The following is a 16,110-nucleotide window of genomic DNA, read 5'->3' on the forward strand; positions in this document are numbered from 1 at the left end:
AATTAAATGAGGTTCAGAGATGGCAGTGCATTTTCCTGTGACACACAGCTTGTGAATAAAGTACACCTTGTAAAGTCAATGTATCTGACCAGTCAGCTCAAGGTGTGGTGGCAGATGGCTCACCCTCATGGGACATTCCCAGGCCTTGGTGTTACTGAATGGATTTTATGACTGTTCCTATTTTTTTGTTTGGGGAAGAGGTCATACTCCCTAATGACTGGCTCTTTCTGATGTATCTCAGGGAGGGCAATGAGCCAGAGGAGACCACCCAGATCACATACCGTGAGCTTCTGGTCCAAGTGTGTCATTTCAGCAATGTTCTCCGAAAACAGGGTGAGTGTGGGGATATGGGGAAAGGACTGGAAAGCCCAGCCTTGGGGTATCTGAGGACTTGGGGGAAGTAGACAAGGAATAGAAGGAATCTGGTAACGGAGGAACCGAAAAGGTCAGCTGCGGGGGCGGGGGTGTGACAGTGGGTAACTGGATGAGAGGGAGTACGTAGCAGCAGGTGGGGTCCACCATGGTCCATGGTCTGTGTCCTTTACCTGCAGGCATTTGCAAGGGCGACCGAGTGGCCATCTACATGCCCATGATACCGGAGCTCGTGGTGGCCATGCTGGCATGTGCCCGCCTTGGGGCTCTGCACTCCATTGTGGTAGGAATTTGGGCTGGAAAAAGGGGCCTGGTGGGGGATAGGGCTCAGGAGAAGTAGGTTGGGCCTGGATGATGGAGGGTCTTAAGAACCAGACTAAGGAGTTTAGAATGTCATAGCTTCCTTATCAGTTATCCAGTTTCTTCTATGACCTTGGCTTAGAGACCCTGAAGGTTTTATAAGTGACTCCTTTCCTTGTTCACTCGATCCCTGGGTCGCCCTCTCCTTCAGTCTTTCTTCCCTTCCCTAGTTTGCGGGCTTCTCTTCAGAGTCTCTTTGTGAACGGATCCTGGATTCCAGCTGCAGCCTTCTCATCACTACAGGTGACTACTTCTCTCACCCCTTCTCCAAAACCCCCCACACCCAAAGTCTTGGTCTTCAGTCAGCTAGTTGGTATTTGGGACTGCTCGGCATAAAGGGTAGGGGCAGCCTACCCTTCGTCTCCTGGTTCCACCTCAGCCTACCCTCTGTCAGCTCAAATCAGCTGGAAGAGCCAGAGACAAGAGGCCTACCCAGGAGGACTGTGGACATTGTGCTCACTAGGGATAAAGGGCTAGGAGTGTGGTGCCTTCCTAAGGCTTGGAATGTCTGTTGCTCCCCAAAGATGCCTTCTACAGGGGGGAAAAGCTTGTGAACCTGAAGGAGCTGGCTGACGAGGCCCTGGAGAAGTGTCGGGAGAAGTAAGTGTGTTTGGTCTGCTGGCTACTGCTTTGAGTTGACTAGGCATTTCCCCAGTGCCAGGTCCCTTTTGTCCCTCCTACCCTAGATGGACATGGGTGGGTCTTGCCAAATTCTCTTTGGAGCCAACCAGCCCACCACTTCAGGCTTTTCTTTCCTCCAGGGGTTTCCCAGTGAGATGCTGCATTGTGGTCAAGCACCTGGGGCGGGCAGAACTGGGCACAGGTGACTCTCCCAGCCAGTCCCCCCCGATTAAGAGGCCATGCCCGGATGTGCAGGTGAGTCTGGTACTTCTATGCCCTCCTCTGGGCTCAAAGGGGCTCCCTCTTCCTGCCCAGGAAGTTCCCGATGTCCTTCTTTGTTTCCTCATCATAATGCTGAGGATCTGGGAGCAATCCTAGGAATGGCTCCTCTGGCAGGGCTGACTGGGAGCTGGGGGACTTTGATCTTGGATGTAGGTAGGGAGCCCCTTGTACCTTGGGAACTTAGCATGAGAGATTGTGAGGAAGACTCCTGTGCTCGTTGGGGTATTCTAATAGGCACAAGGGATGTTCAGGGCTTGGGCTTGGGTTAGAAATGGGCTGACTTGGGTGACTATCTGTAGTCATCTTGATTGCTGGGCTGTGGTTTGGGGTGGGCTACCTGTGTGGTCCCACCATGGAAGGACCAGGATCTGCCCCTCAAGATGTGGCCCTCATTAGCTTTGGATACACGCTTCTGATGGAAAAGCCCAATGGTGGCCTCCAGGTCTAAGGGGCATGAAGGATGAAAGCTCCAGGGTCCAGAAGGACAGAGGGTTCCTGAGACTCTGTGACTTGAGGGGCTCCGAGTGGTCTTAGGGCTAGAGAGACTTCAGTCTAGTCTAGGAAGATTGGAGACCCCTGTCCGCATTAGGGGTTCTGAGTGTATAGGGGCTGTGTAGAGGATCAGGAAAATGGAGGCTGGGAGGACCAGTGAGAGAGGGGCCTGAGGGAAAAGAGGCAGCCAGAGGTTTGGGGCACAGTGACCCTTCCCTCCCACTCCCCTATCCTCAGACTCTGCTCACCACCCTTTCCATGGGCTCTTAACAGGGTAAGCTGAAAGAGAAACCCAAGCGCATCTGGCCCCAGGTATCCACCTCTGCACTGCCTTGGGCACTGCTTCCCTACATGCTTGTTTGTGTGTCCATCTGCTCTTTGCCTGTTTGCCCCATTGAGGTGGCTGCCAGACCTAACCCCCTTCTCTCTGCTTCTAGGTCCTTTGCTATCTAAGTCACTCTGAAGGGTCATGAAACCAAATGCTTGTTGCTACCTCTCTGAGTTGGCGTAGAGCATGGGTCTCAGAGAGGTAGCAACAGACATTCCATTTCACTCCTCCTGCTTAGGACCACTGTGGGAGAGAGGACCAAGTAAACTTGTCAGAAAGTTTTTACTGTGCACTTAGTTGAGGCAGAACCAGGAGAGACAGGAGGAGGAACAGGTAGAGGAGGTACAGACCTTGACCTTGGGAATTCACCATCAAGTTGGGCAGTTAGATGTGTATTACAAATGAAAACCTAAGTTTTACATAGGGCAGCAGAGAAGCTTCCTAAATATATTTATAAACTACTTTGGGATTTATAAACTCTGATATAATTAAATGCTAAATTGAACAAAAGTTACATTGTAGGTGGTTCTAAGAAGGGAGATCTCTAAGTGGGAACTCAAAGCCAATTAGTATAGGGGAGAGACTGGGCTTGGAGTCCAGAGACCAAGTTTTAGCTGTATGACCTTGAATAAGTCACCTCTTCTCTCTGGGCTTCAATTCCCTTATCAGTAATGGAGAGATGAGAGTATATGCTTTAAAGGAACCCACCTCCCTTGCTAAAACAAAACATAAGAGCCACTATTCCTCTGAGTTTTACCATCCTCCTAGGGTGTCTTACTCTAAATCTGCTATGATCTACCTCTTAGGCTAATGGTAAATATAATCCCCCTTTTCTCTATTCTCATTAGCATGGTGGAGACAGATCTGATTCCCAGGAGACAATGCTTTCATCTTAAAATTCAGGCAGGGACCTAAGACTTTTCTCTTGAAAAAGGAAACAAACTTAGTGGTTAGAGTATAGGCTCTGGAGCCAGACTACTTGGGTTCAAATCTTGGCTCTGTCACCTGCTATTGTGGGAACTTGGGCAAGTTACTTAGGCTCCCTTGCTTCAGTGTCCCCGCCTCTAAAATAAGGATAAAACTGTAGCTACCTGATAAGGTTTTGTCAATGTAGGTAAGGTGTTTGGCACATAGTAACTACTCCATAAGTGTTAGCTTTTATCATTTCTAATATAGCAGACAGGCTGGCATTTCTTTTTTTTTTTTTTTTTTTTTTGCGGTACGCGGGCCTCTCACTGTTGTGGCCTCTCCCATTGCGGAGCCCAGGCTCCGGACGCGCAGGCTCAGCGGCCATGGCTCACGGGCCCAGCCGCTCCGCGGCATGTGGGATCTTCCCGGACCGGGGCACGAACCCGTGTCCCCTGCATTGGCAGGCGGACTCTCAACCACTGCGCCACCAGGGAAGCCCAGGCTGGCATTTCTAAAAGGGAATCTAGAAAAGAAATAGACTCTTATAATTCTTAATACCAGAGACCCTCAGGTCACAGGCTCCTGGATTTTTGTTTCTTGAAGGTGAAAATAGCCAGTTACCAAAAAACCAAAGACCATAAAAATTGGCTTACAAAGTCCAGGTCTGAGGACTGCAGTCAAAGCTGCAGAAATCTTGGCAGAGCTCCAAACCCCTTCATCCTTAAGCAATCTTCAAGGGAGAGCCTGGTACAGTTGGCAGGTACCTTCCTCAACCATGTTACCTATGAGCTTCCTCATATTTTTCTCTCACACCTGGCGGCTGCCCTCTCTAAGGTTATTCTGGTCCAATAACAAAGGCCAACTCCTCGATTCCTTTTTCAGAAAATTCAAACCTTTTCCTGATTCAAAGCACTGGGCCCTCATAAGTATACACCTAATTCACAACCAACATATGTGCCACTAATTGAGCTCACCCTGCTTCCTGGTGCTGGTTATCAGCTCCACACCTGGAGTACCCACCCCACCCCTTCTTACCCACACCCACAAAAGAAACAGTTTTACAAGATTACAAGAGTCCCCTCACTGCCACAGTGTAACTGCGCTTTGCCCTTACTTGTACCTAGTGCCTTTTCTATGACAACTCACACCAGCACTGTAGACCAGCGCCATTTGCCCAAGCATTCTTTTTTTTTTCTTTTTTTTTTTTTTTTGCGGTACGCGGGCTTCTCACTGTTGTGGCTCTCCCGTTGCGGAGCACAGGCTCCGGACACGCAGACTCAGCAGCCATGGCTCACGGGCCCAGCCGCTCCGCGGCATGTGGGATCCTTCCGGACCGGGGCACGAACCCGCGTCCCCTGCATCGGCAGGCGGACTCTCAACCATTGCGCCACCAGGGAAGCCCCTGCCCAAGCATTCTTGACGCACTTCTGCTTAAATACATTAATGTCCTCATCTCAAGCAGATCATCTGGTGGGAACAAAATTATCCATGTGACAATGTATGTGTAGACCCATATGGCTATTCCAGTAAAAAAAAAATAGGGTGTATTTTTGTGTTTCCTAGCTGTGGGCAGCTTCTCTCTCTTCTTTCTTTTTCTTCTTAATGGTGCCTCTCTTGGCCTGGACTTGTGATTGTTGTGATCCTTATGTGCCAGAAGCTTCAAATTCTCCAGAGTAAGGGGCAGGTAGTACAGAGAGAGGGGAGTTGTAATTTTATAATTTATCAAGGTATGTGTTGCCTAAAACTTTGGGGTTTTTAAATATGGACACAGTAAATTACCATAGAGCCATATAATGGGAGTAGGGTGTTTCTCTTACACTATCATGTCTACCTGCCAGCCAGGGCCATAGAACAAGAAGCTAATGAATATGAAAGAGTTTCGTGACAGCTGAAGCAAACCCCCAGTAGTTCCCATCATCACATTCTTATTTCACCTCCCAGAGGAGTTCAGCGGAACTGAAATAACTTCTCACCTTCATTACATTCATCAGTCTTCCCTACACCCCAGGACAATCCAAGGCTTCATGTTTACTAGGTAATACGGTTGTCTTCTGAGGTTCCCCAAATCCTGTGACTATTAGGGCAAGAATGACTATCCTCATTTTAAAAATGAGTGACTTGAGGTAGAGTGGCTTACCCAAGGTCATATACAGCTAGGAAGTGGCAGAACTGGGAATCTAAATCCAGTGCAACTTTTGGACAAATTCAGGGAACACACTTCACTCAGGAAAGAGTAGAAGACCATTTTTTTCAAACAGGTGATATAACTGGGAAAGTAAAGCAGTTTCAAAGAGAGTTTAGAAAAATGTCAGGATGACAGATCCAGAAGTAGTTATCAAACACATGGCAGTATAGGGGGACATCCCTCTACTGGGAGAAATTCACCTTGGTCCTTTTCCACCAACTTAAGACAAGGTTTCCTGCTGAATGGAACCTCAAGCAAGTGTCTTTATGAGAAACCCATTGGTACCAGTGGTGTAAAGGCAGGAGCAGAGTTGGGGTAGGAACCTCCAGATGTGGATGATGTCTAGACATGCAGAAAAAGATGCTTGGACTAAGATCTGTTGACTTCTTTTGCTACTAACTAATGGGGCCAGGTACCCGCCTTACCTGTGGCTCTGACTAATTCTGCATTTCTGAATTGTGTGGTGTCCACATTCCTGCTGATGAGCCAGTAGTCCCATAAGTACATACGTGTGTATGTAGGCTTGTGTTTGCGTATTCACTCATCCAACAAAATTTACTGAGTGCCTTTTGAGTTCTAGGCATTTTACTAGGTGTTGGGGATTTGGTGGGAGGGGTGGGAAAGACAGACATGCCACTGCACTCATAGAGGTTACTATCTACTTGGGGAGACAGTAATCAAGCAAAATAAAGTAACAGCTAAATAAAATAACTGGAAATATGTGCTGTGTGGGAAAGAAATAAGGTGCTGTGATCAAGAATAATAGCAGGGGTGGGAATTCCCTGGTGGTCTAGTGGTTAAGACTCCCCACTTTCACTGCTAAGGGCCGGGGTTCGATCCCTGGTCAGGGAACTAAGATCCCATAAGCTGCACTGCGTGGCCAAAAAAAAAAAAAAAAAAGAATAATAGCAGGGGTGAGGGTGGGGATGGGAACCTATCAGATACTGTTCAGGGAAAGCCTTTCCAAGAAGGTGACATTTAAGCTAGGAATTGAAGAATGAGAAAGGACCAGCTGAGGGGCCCTCCTTAGCCTGAGGCCGGGTGAGAGTAGCTCTGGAGCAGGGTGCTGGAAGTACCAAAGAAGCCTCCTGTTCCACTTCTATTCTCTCTGCCCAATTCCACCCTTGCAGGGCCCTTCCTCCCTCCCAGGACCCCCGTCTGCCAGTCCCACCCTGCCCCTCCAGGTGCTAAGTAGGGGTGTCTTTTACACCCAGCTTGAGCTGTTCACAGTTCCTCCCTGCCCATTCCTGTCTGTCTTCTTCCCCCTGCAGATCTCCTGGAATGAGGGGGTTGACATGTGGTGGCATGAACTCATGCAAGAGGCAGGGGATGAGTGTGAGCCTGAGTGGTGTGATGCTGAAGACCCACTCTTCATCCTATATACTAGTGGCTCCACAGGCAAACCCAAGGCAAGTGTGTGTGTGTGTGTGTGTGTGTGTGTGTGTGTGTGTGTGTGTGTACACATACACTGTGTAGGGGTGAGAAGTGAGTTTCTGAGGAAGCATGTAATGACATGAATTTTACTGTACAACCCTGAGTTTCAGAAATGTCATGTTAGGGACTTCCCTGGTGGTCCAGTGGTAAAGAATTCGCCTTTCAATGCAGGGTACGTGGGTTCGAACTAAGATCCCACATGCCACGGGGCAACTAAGACCGCATGCCACAACTACTGAGCTTGCATGCCTCAACTAGAACCCTTGTGCTGCAACCAGAGCCCTCGTGCTGCAACCTACAGAGCCCACGTGCTCTGGAACTCATGCACCACAGCTAGACAGAAGCCCACGTGCCACAATGAAAGATCCTGCATGCCTCAATGAAGATCCCACATGTCGCAACTAAGACCCGATGCAGACAGAAAGTAAAATAAATAAATAATAAATCTTAAAAAAAAAAGAAATGGCATGTTACCTTTTCTAAATCAAATTGACATAAATCCTCAATCACTGATGGTAAGGCCCAGGGTGAGACATTCAGGTGGAAGCTTTCATGGTGCCCAGAAAAGGAGGAAAGGATCAATCCATGTGGCTGACATCTATGTTCCCTGCCCATACCCACATGGTTTGGTTGAAGAAAAGCTGCCTGTAAAGTTGAGGCCCAGAGTATGCACAGGGATCACTCTTGGCCTTCTAGACTACCGCTCTTAGAGTTCAGTCCCTTCCACTTGCCACACTATTAACATCTAGTACCTCCCAGGGCACAGTGTGGGAGCTGGAAACAAAACTCTGACTCGTCTGTTGACTTGAAAGATATGTCACTCTACCATCCACTCACCCATCCATAAATTATTCTCTCCACATGCTTTGCATATTCCTCAATGGACCTTTAGAGACACAATTTGGGCCTCTCTTTCCTAGGGATGGTGTATTGATGGAGTAAGCAAAGAAGATTATCTTTTTTTTTTCCACTCACACTGTGTCAACATATAATTGAGTGTGTGTGCACAAACACACAATAGAGACACTATTAGATGTGAGTGTACTAGAACTGTTCATGTATGTGAGAGTAATGTGGGTGGTTCAGAAATACCATCTTAGGGTGTGGGTGTGAATGATGGACTGACTATAAATACATGTGGGGTGTGAGATGGGAACATGCAAAGAGGGTGGAAGAGAGATGGATGCTGTGAGAGGGATGCTGTCAGGACCAGAATCCCTGAGAAGGCTTTTCCTCTAGTTCTGTCCAGCCTATTTGGTAGTCAGTGGGGGTGAGCCCAAGTCCCCAACCTGAGGCCCTGTTTTCTCCCCAGGGTGTGGTACACACAGTTGGGGGCTACATGCTCTATGTGGCCACAACCTTCAAGTATGTGTTTGACTTCCATGCGGAGGATGTGTTCTGGTGCACAGCAGACATTGGCTGGATCACTGGCCATTCCTATGTCACCTATGGGCCACTGGCCAATGGTGCCACCAGTGTTTTGGTAAGCAGGGTGCTGGGACTCAGGGCTACTTGGTTTATTTAGGGGATGGACAAGATGATCCTGGGTGACAACCTCCCAAAGCCACTTGGTCTAGAGGCAGAGGAACTTATACAATGACCTGTTTCCTGGAGAAAGAGGAGTTCTTAGGGGGTTGTATATCCTGACTGGGAAGGTCTCTTGGCTTGTCTGGTAAGGGAGTGAAGCCATGGATTTGTCAGAAAGGGCAAAATGCTGAGCCTGAGGGGATGGCAGGGGAATGGAGGGACTATTGAGAAGGACCCAAAATGACCAGCCATTACTGGGGTCAGTTTGAGGGGATTCCCACATACCCGGACATGAGCCGCCTATGGAGTATTGTGGACAAGTACAAGGTGACCAAGTTCTACACAGCACCTACAGCTATCCGCCTGCTCATGAAGTTTGGAGATGAGCCTGTTACCAGGTGAGACCCCTTCCCAACGGCTGCCCCATAGGTGTCCCTCAGAGCTGGTGCTGGCCTTTCGTGCACAGTCTTTTCCATTCCATTGTTCTAACACCCTGGCTTGGAATAGGGGAGGGGGCAGGAGAAGAGCCTGTGCATGTCTTCCTGGCTCCCAGTGGTGCTCAGAGCCTTCCTTTCTCCCCATTCCCCTGCCCAAGGCATAGCCGGGCATCCTTACAGGTGCTAGGCACAGTGGGCGAACCCATCAACCCTGAGGCCTGGCTGTGGTACCACCGGGTGGTAGGTGCCCAGCGCTGCCCCATTGTGGACACCTTCTGGCAGACAGAGACAGTGAGTAAGGGGTTCAGAAGGCTGGGGTTCAGGGACAGTGTGGGAAGACTGACTCAAACCCCTGATCTCTGACTTCTACAGGGTGGCCATATGCTGACCCCTCTCCCTGGTGCCACACCCATGAAGCCTGGTTCTGCTGTGAGTGAGGCTCCCTTGGCTGGTCCTGGGCTGGGCAGAAGTAGAGTCTTGGGGCATTTGGCCTAGGTAGAGAGTGGGGGACTGGACTGATATGTGTGAGGAATTTGGGGCTCTGGGGCTCCTTAGGAGAGGTAGAGAGTTGAGTCAGAGTTGCCTCATTCCTCTCTGTGGGTCCTGTCTCCTGTTTGCTTCTAGACCTTCCCATTCTTTGGTGTAGCTCCTGCAGTCCTGAATGAGTCTGGGGAAGAGTTGGAAGGTGAAGCTGAAGGTTATCTGGTGAGATCCTGGCCCTTGCTCAGTGAGGAGGAGGCGCGGGGGAGGGTCCACAAAGGGGTACTGGACTCTCCTTTAGAGCTTAGAACCTAATCTTTCCCGGTAGCTGCTTTTGGCTAAAGCTCCATGGTTGAGGGTTTATCATCTGCAGAGAGACCCTAGGGGGGAATCCTTCTGGATACTTTGCCTGCCTCTCTGCCTTTTGGCCCACAAAGTTCTTAAGGGCTCTGCTCAAAGATACCTGATGGTGCCTTTTCGGGTCTGGAAGACATCGTGGAAAATCATATAGGCTCCAGAGTCAACCTGCCTGGGTTCAAATCCTGGCTCTGCCTCTTCTGTGACCTTAGTTAAGTTACCCAACCCCTCTGAACCTAAATGTTCTCACTTGTAAAACGGGGTTATAATAGTACCTGTGTCTCCTGTGGTTGCTGGATTGATTAGATAATCCATGTGAAGGTTTTACTTAGCACAGAACCTAAGAGTTAGTGCTTGATAAATGTTAGCTGTTGTTGTGATTGTTTTATTAACAGTTGTGGGGAGATCATCAGCCCCCACCCTCCACCTCACTTCATTTTTATTAAGAGCAAGTTAGTAACAAGGGCAAGACTTGAATCCAGGTCTTCTGACTCTTAGCCTAGAATTTCATCCATCCTGTCAATCTGCTGCCACAGGATATTATTGATTGGGGCAATGATTACTTACTTATGTGTGGGTCCCACATTTTTATATAACTGTTTCATTTGCATCAACCTGGACTGGCATCCCTGAGGGATTACCTAAAAGGAGACTCAAATTTACTAAATGCTTATTACTAACAGAACATTGTGCCAGGCAGCTTCCACATACTATTAATTTAATCCTCACAATAACTTTGGGAGGTAGAGATTATTTTCTCTAATTTACAGATAAGGATCCTGAAGTTCAGAGAGATAACATTACCTACCTGGGGTCACACAGCTAGTAAGTGGCAGAGCTGGGATTCCAAGCCTGGATTGTCTATCTCCAAAGCCTGTACTTTGTCCTACTTCTCAGGAATGGCATTCAGGCTGTTTCTCCTAGGGTTTGACAAAGCTGTAATTGTCTTCCTGTAAGACAGTGTAGCAGATGTTACCACTGTGTCTTCCTCACTTTCCAGGTGTTCAAGCAGCCCTGGCCAGGGATCATGCGCACAGTCTATGGGAACCATGAACGCTTTGAGACCACCTACTTTAAGAAGTTTCCCGGGTACTATGTGACAGGAGATGGTGAGCCTTGGCTATCCCCTTCCCAAACCTCCCACCGAGATACGTACTGTCCCCTTTCATTTCCAAGAAGACTTGGTTAGGGATGTGTCTTATGTATCAGTGTCTAATATTCAGTCAGAACTACAGAGAAGATTATAAGAACGAGTGTTGCAGGAAGGCACTCAGCATGGTGCCATCTGAGATTTGATGTATGAGGGAAGAAGTTCTTATTTCCCTTGCTGCTAGGCTGAAAGAGATGGGGCATATGGCAGTATGTATTACTATGTCATGTGTATCCTCATGTCTGGAGCCTATGTTTGCCCATGTGTCCACCCACCAATCCATTCTTCCATAAATATTTATTGACCACCTACTATGTCCATGTACTTATCTAAGCACAGTACAGCTCTCATGGGGCTTACATTCAAGTAAGGGGAGACAGGCAAATAATTCAGCAAATAAATACTGCAGGGATGGCCACCATAGATGGGATGGTGAGAGGTTTCTCTGAAGTGACCAGAGACCTGAAGGGTGAGAAGGAGGCAGGCATGGGAAAATCTGGAGTAAGAATGAATGTTCTATACCAGTGAGACACAAGCTTAGAATGTCTGAGGAACAGACTGAAGCTTGTGTAGCTGGAATGTAGTGAGCAAGGGGAAGAATTTCATATCAAGTTGGAGAGGGAGATAAGATAGGGCCTCGTGAGCCATGGTGAGGAGTTTGGATTTTATCCAGTGTACAGTGGGAGACCATCAGGGGTTTTAAGCAGAGAAGTGGTAAGAATTTATTTATTATTTAATAACTTTGCTTGTTTTATGGAGAATAGACTTCAGGTCAGTATGTTAGTTATCTATTGCCATGGAACAAATTACCCTCAAACCTGGCAGCTTAAAACAACAAATATTGTATTATCTCATACAGTTTCTGAGGACCAGGAATCTGTGAGTGGCTTAGCTGGTGGTTGCCATTCAGAGTTTCTCGTGGGTTGCAGTCAACCTGTGGTCGGGGCTGTAGTCGTCTGAAGGTTTGACTGAGCCTGGAAGACACACGTCCAAGCTCACTCAAGTGGCTTTTGGCAGGAACCTTCAGTTCTTTGCCACATGGACCTTTCCATAGGGCTACTCATGACAGCTGGCTTCCCCCAGAGCAAGTAATCTGAGAGAATGCAACCAACACAGAAGCCACAGTCTTCTATAATCTAATCTCAGAAATGACATCCTATCATTTCTGCCAAACTCGACTGATCACAAGACAAACCCTAGTACACTGAGAAAGAGGACTACACAGGGGTATGAATACCAGGAAGTAGAGATCAGTGTGGCCATCTTGGAGCCTGCTACCACAGCAGGCAAGAGCAGAAGCAGGAAGACTTGTTAGGAGGCTATTGCTGTGGGTGTAGCAGTTTGGTAACGTGGATCTTGTATCCTACTGTGGGGTACTTATTATGTTGCACATTTCTTCTCTTCCCAGGCTGCCGGCGGGATCAGGATGGCTATTACTGGATCACTGGCAGGATTGATGACATGCTGAATGTATCTGGTGAGGGCCAGGGACCATTTTCCCTTCTTATTTACCCTGCTTTCCCAGCAACTCCCAGCCAAAGCCTTCTGAGAGAGCCAGGATATCCTTTGGCCAGACCATGCCTGGAGTACAGCAAGCATTCAGTTCTGGACCCAGGTTTTGGAAGAAGAGTGATAAACATTGAAATGTACCTGGAGGAGTGGAACCAGGATGGTGGGACAACTGAAGTATGTCCTATGAGGAATGAATGAAAGGCCTTCCCCATTTGACCAGACCAGGACTGCCTTACTGGGACAGATGGAACAGGGGCTGGGATCTCTCTCATGGCACTTCCTTTCCCTTGACAAGGACACCTGCTGAGCACGGCAGAGGTAGAGTCAGCACTTGTGGAACATGAGGCTGTCGCAGAGGCAGCCGTGGTTGGCCACCCTCATCCTGTGAAGGGCGAATGCCTCTACTGTTTTGTCACCCTGTGCGATGGCCACACCTTCAGCTCCACCCTCACTGAGGAGCTCAAGAAACAGAGTAAGGAGCTTCCCTGGGCAGGGATTTCCAGGTCTGTCCTGATGGCCCAGGTTGCTGGGGAAGGGCTATAGTGAGCTGCTTCTCAAACCACAAACAGACCCCAGGGGGCCTTAGGGGCTAACTACCCTCTTCCCACCCTTCTCTCTTCTCTACTAGGTTAATAATGATTGACATTTATAGAATTCTTTCTCTGTGCCACCACTGAGCTAAGTGCTTTAAATGCATTAATCTATTTAATCTCTATAATCACCTCCATGAAATAGATCCTATTGTTGCTCTCACTTTAAAGATGAAGAAATTGAGGCTCAGAGAAGTTAAATCTCTTGTCCAAGGCCATACTGCTGGTAAAGCGGAATTTCAACTCTAGCAGGCTGATTCTAGAGCTTGAGTTCCATGAAGGTGAATTAATATAAAATGAGAGTGTAAAGAGACAATGTGTTAAAAGAGAGAAAGACAGAAATGAGCCTGAGAATGATTGTGGGCAAAACCTTGAAGAGGAAATAGGTTGGAAACAAAGCCATCTCTGCCTTGGTTTTGGGCAGCCTGGCTAAGGGTACTGAAAAAATGCATAATGATTTGTTGGTTACAGTTAGAGAAAAGATTGGCCCCATTGCCACACCGGATTACATCCAGAATGCACCCAGCTTGCCTAAAACCCGCTCAGGTATGTCCAGAGGCCTTGAGGGATTGGGACTGGATTTGCCAAGGCCCAGTGGTGGTGGAGTGTGTGTGGATGGAAGTGTTCGGCAGGGCTGGAATGGGTCAGTGTTGTCACCAGGTAACCAGAAGCCTGTGGTCCCCCAGGGAAAATCATGAGGCGGGTGCTTCGGAAGATCGCTCAGAATGACCACGACCTGGGGGATGTGTCCACCGTGGCTGACCCATCCGTCATCACCCAGCTCTTCAACCACCGTTGCCTGACCATCCAGTGAACAGGACCCTGCCCATTACCCAGGATTCCCCCTGCTTGGCTTTCCAAAGTTTTGCCCACCCTCCCTGCCCCCATCCAGGAGTACTCAGGGCCTGTGCTGACCCACACCACCTCCCCGACGAGCTGTCTGGAACTGAGGACTAGCTTTGCCTCTGGGTGCAGGCAACTTCCTGTGACCGCCAGGCAGATGGGACAGGGCCCAGGTCAACCTCAGGCTGCTGTGCCCCTAGACTGCAAAGAGCCATTAGCGCCCAGAACAGCGACCTGAAGGTCATATCTCAAACCCAAGTTAAGTGTTCAGTGGGCAAGTGAGGGCATAGACTGAAGCAGGGAAGCAACTCTGTAATGCTATGTCAGCTCTCTCAGGAAGCATCAGTACTTATTTTGGGCATGCACTTGCCCTTAGAAATGCCTGTTTGTGAGTCCTGGAACAATTGATTATTATTTTTTAAACACTTTGCTGCTTCTGTTATGGGTCTGAATTCCCTTTTGTGCTAGATGGCTTGTCTGCCATTTGTTCCAGAGGCTGTGCAGGCAGGCTCAGTTTCCAGAGGGTTTTCAGATCATTTGTGTCTTAGCAGGAGTAAATGTGTTATGTTCCTAGGACCAGAGGAGCTTGATTTTCTTGTCCTCTTTTCCCACCCTCCCCTGAACAGAGTCTTGCCCATGGGAGACTCTCAGATGAAGCTCTCTTTTCTTGCCTGTTGTACTCAAGCGCTGTGGTTGTAGGAATAAAGTCTGTGACCTCAAGAAGGTGGTGACTTGCTTTCTTGGTTATCTTACAGGCTGTGTACTTGCTAGCTGTTACGACTTGTGTGGGGAAGGGGAGTGGTTTTCCTCGGGAATACCCCAATATTCACCTTCTAGAACTTTTGGTTTAGGCAGAGCTAGGCAGGGCTTCCAGGCCCTTTGACAAGCTCCTGAGCTAATCAGGAAAGCAAATGAAGCAGGATTACAACTGTGATGTCCCATCATGGTTGCCTTCCCTCCTGGGCTCCTGCTAGAGACCTTCTCTCTTCCCTATGATCCTGTGGGAGCATTAGTGAGTGACTAAGGATTGAAATTTCAGGGTCCTATCCATAGGGTCAGGAGCTAGGGAGACTCTGATTACAGCCAAGTTACTTCCCCTGCTCCAGTCTACCTGAAGTGGCCCGACTCGGATTATAGCTTCTCCCTCCCCTAAATGTACAAACCAAGGAATCACAGAATCAACAAAGTAGTTTTATTTAAGGCAGAGGTGGGAAAAGGCTGTGCCCCTCTACCCTTTTCCTCCTACCCCTCAGTCCTATCCCAAGTCAGACACTGGAACTTGCTGGAAAGGCTGACATTGGGCTAACAGGAGGGTGGCAGTGTTATGGTCCCTTACCTCAGATCAGCTTCTTTTCAGCTGTACCCACACCCTGAGGATTTAGGGGCCTCTAGATTGCACCTAAGGGAAACACAGCTTTTCTGGTTCTCAGATGGGAAAGCTGTGGGGAAGGTACTCAGCTGACCCTTCCATGAAGACCCTGGAAATCTCTAGAAGAGATCAACCTTCCCAAGGTAAGGGGAGGGCAGCCCCTCAGGAGGGCTAGGAGAGGAATGATAAGTACAAAGGATAGAAGGTCTTTCGAGTAAAGTCTGGGCAGGCCTCGCTGTGTCCTCACACAGGGTATGGGTTGTCAAGGACTGCCACTCCTGCTGCCACACCACCATCAGCATGCTCGATGGCTTTGGTTCGAAGCAGATGTCCCACGTGCTTGTTCATCACAAGTGTCTTTCCCTGCCTATAGAAATGGGAGCAGGAGACACACAACTCCATGACCTGGACTCAGCCCTCAAACCCAAGACCTTCACTCGTCCCAGCTGAGCTGTACGTGGGTGACTGACTACACCTGAGAAAGTGCTAGGATTTTTGAATCAGATTTGGGTTTGCATCCTAGCTTGGATATTATTAGCTCTGTGTCTTTGAGCAAGTTACTCAGCCTTTCTAAATATCAATTTCCTCAGTTTAAAACAGGGATAATACCTCTCACTTTGCAAGATGGTCACGAGGAATGAATAAAGCAGGAACAGCACTTAGCATGATGCCAGGCTCACATTTCATGTTCTGTAGCTGTAAATTTCCTTCCTACCTCTCAAAATGGCTGTGGTGGGGGTGGGGTGGGGGGCTGGGGAGGAAATTGCCAGCAGAGATGCTATAAGGAGAGTGCTTGGAGGGGAAGATAATAGAGAGGGCAGGCTCTGGTGGGGAGCATGGTAGGATCTGGAATTCCTTCCTT

The 16,110-nt window shown here is 48.6% G+C and overlaps 2 protein-coding genes across 18 annotated transcripts in view; one reads left to right on the forward strand and one right to left on the reverse strand.

Moving 5' to 3' along the window:
• The window catches only part of ACSS2 (acyl-CoA synthetase short chain family member 2), a 47,730-nt gene extending 33,128 nt beyond the window's left edge, over positions 1 to 14,602 (forward strand). The window contains exons 3-19 of one of the 6 annotated variants that reach the window (XM_033839799.2): positions 242 to 333; positions 552 to 655; positions 903 to 975; positions 1,257 to 1,332; positions 1,494 to 1,608; positions 2,401 to 2,439; positions 6,821 to 6,958; positions 8,296 to 8,466; positions 8,775 to 8,908; positions 9,106 to 9,238; positions 9,320 to 9,376; positions 9,572 to 9,652; positions 10,785 to 10,893; positions 12,343 to 12,411; positions 12,742 to 12,918; positions 13,508 to 13,582; positions 13,697 to 14,602. In XM_033839799.2, coding sequence (XP_033695690.1) covers positions 242 to 333; positions 552 to 655; positions 903 to 975; positions 1,257 to 1,332; positions 1,494 to 1,608; positions 2,401 to 2,439; positions 6,821 to 6,958; positions 8,296 to 8,466; positions 8,775 to 8,908; positions 9,106 to 9,238; positions 9,320 to 9,376; positions 9,572 to 9,652; positions 10,785 to 10,893; positions 12,343 to 12,411; positions 12,742 to 12,918; positions 13,508 to 13,582; positions 13,697 to 13,734 — 1,681 coding nt within the window. In that variant the 3' untranslated portion in view covers positions 13,735 to 14,602. The remainder of the gene's footprint in view (positions 1 to 241; positions 334 to 551; positions 656 to 902; positions 976 to 1,256; positions 1,333 to 1,493; positions 1,609 to 2,400; positions 2,440 to 6,820; positions 6,959 to 8,295; positions 8,467 to 8,774; positions 8,909 to 9,105; positions 9,239 to 9,319; positions 9,377 to 9,571; positions 9,653 to 10,784; positions 10,894 to 12,342; positions 12,412 to 12,741; positions 12,919 to 13,507; positions 13,583 to 13,696) is intronic. The other 5 variants (XM_033839797.2, XM_073792903.1, XM_033839800.2 and 2 more) reach the window with 5 other exon arrangements.
• Positions 1 to 16,110, reverse strand: part of GSS (glutathione synthetase) — a 79,643-nt gene that overhangs the window by 31,508 nt on the left and 32,025 nt on the right. For 8 of the 12 annotated variants that reach the window (XM_019950801.2, XM_019950802.2, XM_073792911.1 and 5 more), the window contains one exon: positions 15,050 to 15,615. The exons of 2 other annotated variants lie outside the window; for them this stretch is intronic. In XM_019950801.2, the coding sequence (XP_019806360.1) occupies positions 15,492 to 15,615 (124 nt within the window). In that variant the 3' untranslated portion in view covers positions 15,050 to 15,491. Of the gene's footprint in view, positions 1 to 8,773; positions 11,909 to 15,049; positions 15,616 to 16,110 lie in introns of those variants that run through there. 2 more of the 12 variants (XM_073792908.1, XM_019950804.3) reach the window with 2 other exon arrangements.

Source organism: Tursiops truncatus, chromosome 15 (genome assembly GCF_011762595.2).
Source record: "Tursiops truncatus isolate mTurTru1 chromosome 15, mTurTru1.mat.Y, whole genome shotgun sequence".
Classification (NCBI taxonomy): Eukaryota; Metazoa; Chordata; class Mammalia; order Artiodactyla; family Delphinidae; genus Tursiops; species Tursiops truncatus.